This window comes from Microtus ochrogaster, assembly GCF_000317375.1.
Source record: "Microtus ochrogaster isolate Prairie Vole_2 chromosome 14 unlocalized genomic scaffold, MicOch1.0 chr14_random_1, whole genome shotgun sequence".
Lineage (NCBI taxonomy): Eukaryota > Metazoa > Chordata > Mammalia > Rodentia > Cricetidae > Microtus > Microtus ochrogaster.
In genome coordinates, this window is record NW_004949096.1 from 19,887,256 (window position 1) to 19,897,939 (window position 10,684).

General features: G+C 45.7%; 2 protein-coding genes across 6 annotated transcripts in view; one reads left to right on the forward strand and one right to left on the reverse strand.

The window, feature by feature from the left end:
* Kbtbd4 (kelch repeat and BTB domain containing 4) overlaps positions 1-10,684 on the reverse strand; it is a 20,472-nt gene that overhangs the window by 2,085 nt on the left and 7,703 nt on the right. Inside the window, exons 1-3 of one of the 5 annotated variants that reach the window (XM_005364193.3) lie at positions 5,341-5,405; positions 3,842-4,443; positions 1,163-1,269 (exon numbers count right to left, since the gene is read on the reverse strand). In XM_005364193.3, the coding sequence (XP_005364250.1) occupies positions 1,163-1,269; positions 3,842-4,430 (696 nt within the window). In that variant the 5' untranslated portion in view covers positions 4,431-4,443; positions 5,341-5,405. Of the gene's footprint in view, positions 1-1,162; positions 1,270-3,841; positions 4,444-5,006; positions 5,119-5,232; positions 5,406-10,684 lie in introns of those variants that run through there. The other 4 variants (XM_013352692.2, XM_005364192.3, XM_013352693.1 and 1 more) reach the window with 4 other exon arrangements.
* Ndufs3 (NADH:ubiquinone oxidoreductase core subunit S3) overlaps positions 5,435-10,684 on the forward strand; it is a 7,664-nt gene continuing 2,414 nt past the window's right edge. Inside the window, exons 1-6 of the mRNA XM_005364191.3 lie at positions 5,435-5,567; positions 5,666-5,731; positions 7,143-7,240; positions 7,650-7,799; positions 9,289-9,414; positions 9,546-9,665. Coding sequence (XP_005364248.1) covers positions 5,504-5,567; positions 5,666-5,731; positions 7,143-7,240; positions 7,650-7,799; positions 9,289-9,414; positions 9,546-9,665 — 624 coding nt within the window. The 5' untranslated portion in view covers positions 5,435-5,503. The remainder of the gene's footprint in view (positions 5,568-5,665; positions 5,732-7,142; positions 7,241-7,649; positions 7,800-9,288; positions 9,415-9,545; positions 9,666-10,684) is intronic.

The following is a 10,684-nucleotide window of genomic DNA, read 5'->3' on the forward strand; positions in this document are numbered from 1 at the left end:
GAACCACATCCACTCTTCCAGGGGATCACAGGTAGGAACCACATCCACTCTTACTCCTTTTTTGTTTTTCAGTGTTGGGAATTAAACCCAGGACTTTATAATATAAGGCAAGCATCCTAGAAATTGAATTATATCCCTGCTTTTTATTATTATTATTATTAATGCTATACTTTTTTCTTTTTTTTTTCCCCAAGACAGAGTTTCTTTCCTTAGCTTTGGCTGTCCTGGAACTAGCTCTGTAGACCATGCTGGCCTTACTCAGAGATCTGCATGACTCTGCCTCCCAAGTGCTGGGATTAAGGGTTTGTCCTACTGCTGTGCAAACAGACAGGATCTTATACAGGCTACCAATTATGTAGCTGAAGCTGATCCTCCTGCCTTCATGTCCACCTCCCACGTGCTGAGCCAGTGCATCTAGCTAGAACTGTTAACTCAATGAAGAAAACAGATCTTGAAGATAGAATCAAACCAGGCAGTGGTGGCACATGGCTTTAATCCTAGCACTCAGGAAGCAGAAGTTCGAGGTCAGTCTGGTCTACAAAACGAGTTCCAGAACAGATAGGAATGTTAACACCAAGAAACCTTGTCTCTAAAAACAAAAAGAAGATAGCATTAGAGAAGACAGTAAAGGCTCTGTGAGTTTCAAAGCTCATAGACTGTTATCTTCTGCGGTCAGAAAATACATCCAACCTGTTTACTTCAAGATGGTGACTAATCAGTAGCTATCAAAAGAGGCTAGATCAGTGGCTTGGAAGATGGTTTAGGTGGGTAAGGGTACTTGCTGTACAAGCGTGAGGATCTGAGTTTGATCCTTGTGGCCTATGTAATAGAAGGAGAGAACTGACTTCTTTTTTTTTTTTTTTTTCGAGACAGGGTTTCTCTGTGGCTTTGGAGCCTGTCCTGGAACTAGCTCTGTAGACCAGGCTGGTCTCGAACTCACAGAGATCCACCTGCCTCTGCCTCCCAAGTGCTGGGATTATAAAGGCGTGTGCCACCATCGCCAGGTGAGAACTGACTTCTTTAAATTGTCCTCTGAACCCCACACATACACCAAGAGATACATATTCTCTCCTGCCAAAAAGAAGAAAGACAAAAAAAGGCCACCGAGGGCTGGAGTGTACAGAAATTATGGCACCCTCAATCCTTAAGAAATGCGCCTCACCTTCAAGCTGCTCCTGAGTGACTCCGCAAAAGCCTCTCTTTCTTCTTTATTGAAATTGATCCAGGCTTCTATTGCCTCTGTTGGGTTCTGGGAGCACGGAACCCCATCTGTGAAAGCCAAAGGAAAAGCAGGTCAATGATAATATTACTGGGTTTCATTTTATTTTTATAATTTTATGTGCATTGGTGTTTTGTCTGTATGTGTTACGGTATCAGAAGCCCTGGAACTGGAGTTACAGACAGTTGTGAGCTGCCACGTGGGTGCTGGAAATTGAACTTGGATTCTCCAGAAGAGCAGCCAGTGCTCTTAACTGCTGAGCCATCTGTCCAGCTCATGTTTTTGTGGGTTTTTTTTTGGTATGTGTTTTTGTTTTTTATTTTTCTAGACAGGGTCTTGAAAAACAAAAATAAATTTTTTATTTTTACATGGATGAATGCTTTGCCTGCACATGTCTATGCACCACATGAGGTTTGTGTTCATGACCATCAGAAGATGGCATCAGATGCCCTGGAACTGGAGTTACTGATAGTTGTAAGCCACCATGTGGATTCTGAGAATTGAATCCTGGTCCTCTAAGAGTAAGAAGTGCAAAGGCAACAAGCACTCTTAACTGCTGAGCTATCCATCCAGCCTCACCAATAACAATCCTAACGGGCTCTCAAGAGGAACCACAGCCGGTAGTCATGCATGCCTCCACGCAGCTCCCACTTAAAGCACACACACAGGCTTATGAATACCTGGCCTTAGCTTGGCTTCTTTCTTGCCAGCGTTTCTTAACCTACCTTTTGCCTCAGGGCTTTTATCTATTTCTGTATACTTTCTTTACTTCTTTCTCCATGGCTTGCTGAATAGTTGGTTGGCTGGTCCCTGATGTCTTCCTCTCCTTGTTTTCTTGCTCCTCCTTCTCCTAGGTTCTCCTTGTATTGATACTCTCGCCTGCCAGCCCTGCCTGTCCTTGCTTCTGCTTTGCTACTGTCTGTTCAGCTCTTCATTAAGACCATCAGGTGTTTTAGACATGCACAGTAACACAGCTTCACAGAATTAAACAAATGCAGCGTAACAAAAATCATACACCTGAAAATAATATTCCCCAACATAGGTCCCAATGAGGGCAATCACCTCATAAAAGGGGGGAGGGGAGCAGTATCATAGCAAAGCCAGCAAGTGACAGTCAGATCAGGTTTGGTGGTATTCAGGACTAGGTATGAGAGGTCAAGAAGTGTCAGGAGTGGGTCTTCTGTCTAGAGTTAGCCTGGGGGTCCAGGGTCACTGCAAGGGAGATGAGCTGAGCTGGGTCTCCAGGGGCTGTGCAGTGGTCGGGCGTGGGGTGCTTGGCTTGGATGCAGGTGCAGGGGGATTAATAACCTGGTTGGGGCCTATCACAGCTCTGAGGGGTGATTGGATTCTGTGGATGGTGAACGTCAATTCCAGATCATGGTCCCTACGGTAGAGCGGTAAACCCCAAGCCTTACTGGCGGTCCAGTCAGCCTTCTTGCCTGCCTCCAGCAGTCGCCCAGGGGTGACTGGGGAACAACCACAGGTGACTCGGCTGCTCTCATGCCCCCTGCCCACTGAACAGTGACGAGGGTGTGTGTGTGTTTGTGTGGACCAGTTAATCCACTGGGTGGACTCACATTCCCTGACACAATAGGCATTTTTCCAGCCCCCCATCCCCGCATTTGTTTTGTTGAGCCCTGGAGTGGGAGTGAGCACAGCAAACATAGAACCCAAGGGATCTGGTGGCCCCACACCCCGCTAGGGAGTTGCACCATACCCAGGGAAAGGTTCCTGATCCTGAACCCAATTCCAGCCACCAACCAATGAAAGGAAAAAGAAGACTGAGCATGCTTCCTGTCTGTGCTCATAGTACCTCAGACCACGTACTAAGGACTGGTATCTAAAAGGCTATTGGCTGCCGGGTGGTGGTGGCGCACGCCTTTAATCCCAGTACTCGGGAGGCAGAGGCAGGTGGGTCTCTGTGAGTTCGAGGCCAGCCTGGTCTACAAGAGCTAGTTCCAGGACAGGCTCCAAAACCACAGAGAAACCCTGTTTCGAAAAACCTAAAAAATAAAAAAAAATAAAAAAAAAAAAGGCTATTGGCTGAATGAAGTCCCACAACAAATCTTAGCCCTTGGGAAGTGGAGGCAGGCAGATCTCTGTGAGTTCGAGGCCAGCCTGGTCTACAGAGTGAGTTAAAGGACAGCTATGGCTGTGCAAATAGACCCTGTCTCAAAAATATTAAAAAAAAAAAGACTTGAGCCACCTTATTAGACCACCATTATTATATGTATTTTTTTATGGATGTATCCAATTACATATATATGAAATTAACTTGAAATTGCCCCACCACTAACATTCTGCAGTGCTGTGATCAAACCTAGGGACTCAAGTTCACCAGGGAAGTGCTCTATGAGTCAGTCACATAAACTTAGGAGTTCTGAGCCAGACTACCCACTGAAAAATCACTCTTGGCCGGGCGATGGTGGCGCATGCCTTTAATCCCAGCACTCAGGAGGCAGAGGCAGGCGGATCTCTGTGAGTTCGAGACCAGCCTGGTCTACAGAGCTAGATCCAGGACAGGCTCCAAAGCCACAGAGAAACCCTGTCTCGAAAAACCAAAAAAAAAAAAAAAAATCACTCTTGCATAGCTGGGTATGATAAGCTTCTCCATGAACTTACCTGAGATGATATCAGTGAGCAAATGGTGAGGCAAGTGGAGAAACTCCTCTGTGCTCTGTAGCTGGGCCAGGTGGGTCTTGGCACAGTGCTTGGCAGCAGTGTAGAGCTCAGGATCACTGTGCCTGTCTGCAAGCCACATCACCTGAAGGCAGTTTCCCACTTGTACTGTGCGTGCCAAAAACCGAGAACATTCCTCAAACAGAGATGTCAGCTGATACATGTCTGACACCTCATAAATTTCCTGCAGCTCATCAGCTCGAAGTTTCACGGTCCCATGGTATATATAATCAACCAGGAGCTGGAAAACAGACTCACTGACATCTTGTAGCACAATCACCCGGTTGTGAGCCTCCTTCAGATTAGAAGTGAACATGGATCGGAAGAAGCAGCTCTGAGCTGACAGGACCAGCCGGTGGAGCTGAAACTCTCGGCCTTCCACTGAAATGGTGACATCAGCAAAGAGCTCCTCCTCTAAACACAGTTTCATAATTCCCTGAGCCACTCGGCCTGAGTGAGATCGGTCTTTGAAAGTATAGTTCACAAAGTAGTTTTCATCCATGGATGCTCCCGGCTCCTCTGGCGACTCCATGGCAGCCAACTATCTGCAAAGCAATACTGCCCTAAGTATCCAAGTAATCCACAGACATTGTCCATGAACTCAACTATTCAACTCAAGACAGGAGAAGGGGGAAACAGGAGCAAGGTGGGTCTAGCCTGGCCTTATTCCTGGTACTGCCAACATGATCTATGACATTCCTTCACCCAAATTTTCCTGCAGTGGGGCTGCTCCTCCAATGAAAACGATTAAAGTTCTATCTCTACTGTTTTTCCTTGATGGAAAATCAGATATTCCTGATAATGATGTAACAAAAGACTTGGGACTTTGGTCAATTGGTGAAAGAGAAGAGGAGGAAGCCTATTTTAAAAGATTTACTAACCAAATAGTTTGGATATATAAACTAGTGAGACTCAGAGGAAGCATGATTAAGCAAAAGACGACGAAGAAGAAGAACAACAACTAAATAAAGCAAGACATCCAGAGTTCCGGTGGTTAGACTCTCTCCTTGCGTGGACATAAGACTGCAGACCCTCCGATATGAGGCCTGGGCCTGGACATCATTATTTCCATCTTTATTCTTTTCTGAGATGCCAGTTCCGTACTTACCCACTCGCCCCAGTGAGTTTCTAAATAAGCTCCAGAGAGCCCAGCCGTCCCCGGCCGGGGGCACAAGTAAGTCCATAACCCTGTGCAATCGACCGCGCCACCTAGAGTCGCCTAGGAAACGGTCTCCAAGGAAACCGTCGTCTTCCCCGTCCCCCCCCCCCCTTATCAAAAGCTCGAGAGCGGGGGAGCGGCATGAAACTTAGAACCCAGAATGCCCACCCTTTACCTTTCTCTCACCCGTCCGATTCTTTGCTGCTGCTTCTCTTCGGCCTCCGCTGTACCGAGCTAGAGCCACGTACACCTCACGGTTTCCCCACCTGCGGGTCTTTCTTACCTGCGTTACCTCCTTTCATGCCAGTGCCCAGATCCGGAACCTCTGCTTCCCGCCCCGCGTCTGCCCGGAAGAATATTCAGTGCACATTTCCACTTCCGGTCCGTGCCCTTGGTGATCCGTGGCCTGTGTGTTCTTCTGCTTATTTTGTCTCCATCGTAGGAATATGGCGGCTGCCGCAGCCAGGGTCTGGTGGCGTGGGCTCGGAGGGGTCGCTTCCGTAGCCAGGGGTGAGCAAGGGGGACAGCTGAGACAGCGGCAGAGGCGCGCCTAACACGGAGACCTCTCGGGTCTCACCTGCCTTTGTGCCTTTTATGTCTCTGTGCAGGGACTGGGCGACCCTCAGTGCTGTTGCAGCGGGTGAGGAAGGAGAGCACGGCGTCTGATACGCGCCGTGAGTATGTGCGGACAGCGCTTGTCTCACCAACGTTAGCAGGGGTTTTCATTGTTCTGTCAAATATTCTCCTTACTCTGGAATGCCTTCCCTCCTGGGAAATCTCTGCTTGTCCTTGGAGATTGCTATGGTCTCCACCTTGCTGTTAGAATTGAGCACTTCCTGGGCCCTAGATATTTGTTTCCTTCTCATTTTGATTGTCCTTTGCCCGTTTTCATGACTCTTTTTCTCCGATTAAATTGTCAGCTCTTTGAGGGCAGGTAACAAAATTTTTGAGACCCGACCCGAAGTCCATAAATAATAGTAGCTCACATCAATCTTGTACTTACTGGGCACCTTAAGGCTTTGCGCCTTATAGTGAATCATTTCCTTTGGACTTCATAACAGCCTTGTGAGATGCATAGCATTTTACTGTCCATACTATAGATCAGTCCAGATAATTAAAAATTTTCAGTCACAGATCTAGTGAACGACAAAACAAGTCTTTGGAAAGATACTTAATCATTAATTCTTTGTCTGTGATGTGTGTGTGTGCTCAAGTAATTTAGTGAATTAAAATCATGTGAATTTTATGTTCAGTCAATAGAATCACGATTTCTGGACATTGATTTTCTTGTAGATACACAAAGGAACTGGGAGCAGTGTGTGGGCAATGTGAAAATCTTTCCTGGGTTCTTCAGCCCTGAAATTTTTTGATTAAGAACTTGGTATAAGCAGGTGCCAATGAGAGAAAGAGAAACAGAAGTCTGAATCCCATCCTTAAAGAGTTCTGAGTCTGATAGACAGGCTGACATTGTTGCTTCTTGTCAAGTACAAGAAATCTGAGGAACAGCTGTGAAACAGTGTAGAAAGAAAGACCCCAACTACATAACAAGAATCTCTGTGTACTGTGAAAGAGAAGTGCTGTTTCCCCCTAAGTGGTTTTTGTTTTTTTGAGACAGGGTTTCTCTGTAGCTTTGGAGCCTGTCCTGGAACTAGCTCTTGTGGACCAGGCCAGCCTCAAACTCACAGAGATACGCCTGCCTCTGCCTCCTGAGTGTTGGGATTAAAGGCGGGTGCTGCCACCACTGGGCTCCCCTAAATTTTGATCACTTCCTAATTCCTGGAAGGTACTTTGCACCTGTGCCTTTAAGATTCTTTTCAGGAGGGCATGGCTCAGCAGTATTTAAGGGCACTGGTTGCTCATCCAGAGGACCCAAATTCCCAGCACCAACATGTCAGTTCACAACCATTTATAACTCTAGTCTCAGGGGTTCTGACATTCTTCTGTCCTCTTTGAGCAACAGGCACTCGTTTGCATAGATATATATGCAGGCAAAACACCAAAACAAAAGTAAATACTTTTTTTAAGTCCAAGAGACTTGAGGCAGGACCAGTTGTTACCTTTTCCTTTTATACTTTTTCTTTCCAGCCACTGTCAGACCACGGACTGATGTGACCCACAAGCAGCTCTCAGCATTTGGAGAGTATGTGGCTGAAATCCTACCCAAGTATGTCCAACAAGTTCAGGTAATACTCATTGTCCTTGGGTCTGGGTTAAGAATCCACCCCACTGTTTATTTCTTCACTTTAAACTAGTGGTTCTCAACCTGGGGGTTGTGACCCTCCCCCCTCAGAAAACACAGATATTTACATTATGATTCATAACAGTAGCAAATATTACAGTGATGAAGTAGCAATGAAAATAAATTTATGGTTGGGGGTCACCACAACATGAGGCGGGTCTCTCAGCATTAAGAAGGCTGAAAATCTTCCAGGACAGCCAAGGATACACAACAAAATCCTATCTCAAAGAACCCCCCCCAAAACAAAACAAAACAAAACAAAACAAAAAGTTGAAAACCACTGCCTTCAAACATTGACTCCTGCAGAAGCTAGCGACATTTCTGCTGTCTACAGCACCTTTCCATGTCTACAGGTAACCTGCTTTGATGAGTTAGAAGTCTGCATCCATCCTGATGGGGTCATCCCAGTGCTGACCTTCCTCAAGGACCACACCAATGCACAATTCAAATCTTTGGCTGACATGACAGCAGTAGATGTCCCAACTCGGCAGAACCGTTTTGAGGTCAGTTAAATGTGAGGTTTGGGGCCAGGATAGATATAGCTCAGTTGGCAGAGTACTTTCCAAGCATACACATGGCTCAGTTTGCTCCCCAGCACTGCTTAAAAAATATGTGTACTGGTAGACCTTGAGTCCTAGCACTTGGGGAAGTGAGGGTGGGAGGGTCACAAGTTCAAGGCCATCTACTGCTGCGCAGGGAGTTCAAGGAAAACTAGTAGGGCAATATGAGACGAGATGCTAACTGAAAAACAGAAGGAGAGGTTTGGGAGCTAAAGGTAAGAAAGGACATAGATGATTTCCTGAGTGACAGCTTCTTTGGTCACCAGAGCCTCTGTAGTTTCAGTGTCTGGCTGAGTCACACAGATCATAGCAGAATTTTTGTCTGTTTTTGTTGGCTTCCTTCCTTCCCTTTTTTTTTTAAAAAATTTATTTATTTATTTATTAAGTATACAATATTCTTTCTGCATATATGCCTGCAGGCCAGAAGAGGGCACCAGATCTCATTACAGATGGTTGTGAGCCACCATGTGGTTGCTGGGAATTGAACTCAGGACCTTCGGAAGAGCAGGCAATGCTCTTAACCGCTGAGCCATCTCGCCAGCCCCTTCCTTCCTTCTTTTATTTTAACTTTTTTTCTGTTGTTTTGAGACGGGGTCTAACTATGTTGGCCTTGGAACTTTTCAGCTTAGATGATCTTTATATATCTGCTCACTAAATAGTCACAATGCTTGGCTCTGCTTGATTTGTTTTCCTTCCTTCCTTCCTTCCTTCCTTCCTTCCTTCCTTCCTTCCTTCCTTCCTTCCTTCCTTCCTTTTTTGTAGCTATGGAACCAGTCCTGTAATCCTTGAACTCTCTCCGTAGGCCGAGACCAGGTTGGCGTTGAACTCACAGAGATCTGTCTGCCTCTGCCTCTGCCTTCTGAGTGCACCACCCACACCCAGCTCTGCTTGATTTTTTAAAAATTAAGTTTATGCTGGATATAGTGGCACATTCACACAGCTCTTGGGAGGCAGAGGCAGGCAGATCCCTGTGAGTTTGAAGCCAGTCTAGTAATACAGGTTCCAGGACTCAAAAAATGTATATATTTAATGTTATACACACGTGGTGGGGGCATTGAACCTACAGGCTTATACTTGCTAGTCAAGCACTCTACCATTGAGCTATATCCACACTGGGGATTTGGTTATATGGTTCAAGAGGATCTTTTGTGACTGGCTTTGGACTTTTTTCTGTTAGCTATTAAAGTTATAAGATCATACAGTATTAAAATAGGAGAGGCATACCTTTAATCCTAGCACTCGGGAGGCAGAGGCAGGTGGATCTCTCTGAGTTCTAGGCCAGGCTAGATTACAAAGTGAGTTCTAGGACAGCCAGGGCTACACAGAGAAACCTATTTTGAAAAACCGAAACTAAACAAACAATAAAGACTGATACTCTCACCCAGACTTCATCCTATAGCTACCTCGTTCCTCTAGTTTTTTCTCTCTCTAGGTTGTGTACAACCTGCTGTCTCTGCGCTTCAACTCTCGGATCCGTGTGAAGACCTATGCAGATGAGCTGACACCCATTGAGTCCATAGTCTCTGTGCACAAGGCAGCCAACTGGTATGAGAGGGAGGTGAGTTATTGGTTGTAGTGGGCCCTGCCTCTGGGCCAGAAGCACAGCAATTGTTTGTAATCATGGGGTGTGGCGCAGCTCCTTGGCGCTTGGCCCTGATGGACAGATTGCCGAGAGCTGTTCTTTCCTAGGTCTGGGACATGTTTGGAGTTTTCTTTGTTAACCACCCTGATCTAAGAAGAATCCTGACAGACTATGGCTTCGAGGGACATCCTTTCCGGAAGGACTTTCCCCTCTCTGGCTATGTTGAGGTAGAAACCTTAAAACTGGGGTAGCAGTCATGGAGCATGGTGGGAATATGATATGATCTGTAGATTATGATGGTTTAAGAGCCTGTACTGCAATCCTAGTTTTATTTTTGTAATGTGAGGCAAGTTATTTGATTTTGCCATGAGACTGTCGTCTTTTCCTTTTCTGTCTTTCTTTTTTTTTGGTTCTTTTCGAGACAGGGTTTCTCTGTAGCTTTGGAGCCTGTCCTGGAACTAGCTCTTGTAGACCAGGCTGGCCTCAAACTCATGGAGATGGAGATCTGCCTGCCTCTGCCTCCCGAGTGCTGGGATTAAAGGTGTGCACCACCACAGCCCGGCTGAGACAGTTTTCTCATCTGCATAATGGAAAAATAAGAATTTAAATAGATGGTGGCATTAAGTGACATAAAGCCTTGTATATTGCAAGTGTTAAAGCTGTTATCGTAATGATTTTTTCCTTTCTTTTTGAGACAGCGTTTCTCTGTGTAACCACCCTGGCTGTCCTGGAGATTGGGCTGACCTTAAAATTACAGCACTGGGATTAAAGACATACGCTACCACTACGCAGTGGTATTTTATTTTTTAAGATTTATTTTTATGCCAGGCAGTGGTGGTGCACACCTTTAATCCCAGCACTTGGGAGGCAGAGGCAGGGGGATCTCTGTGAGTTCTAGGACTCCCTGGTCTCAAGAGTAAGTTCCAGGACAATCAAGGCTACACAGAGAGCCCCGTCTTTAAAAAAAAAAAGGAAGGAAGAAAAAGAAAGAAAAAAGAAAGAAAGAAAGAAAGAAAGAAAGAAGAAATTATATTTATGAGTATGAGTGTTTTGTCTGTGTGTATGTATATGTGTGTCTGGTGCATGTGGAAGCCAGAAGAGGATATGCCAGATCCCCTGAAACTGGAGTTACAGGTGGTTATAATTCACCATGCCAGTGCTACGAATCAAACCTGGGTCTTCTGGAAGAATAGCCAGTGCTCTTCTTTTTTTTTTTTTTTTTTTTGATTTTCGAGACAGGGTTTCT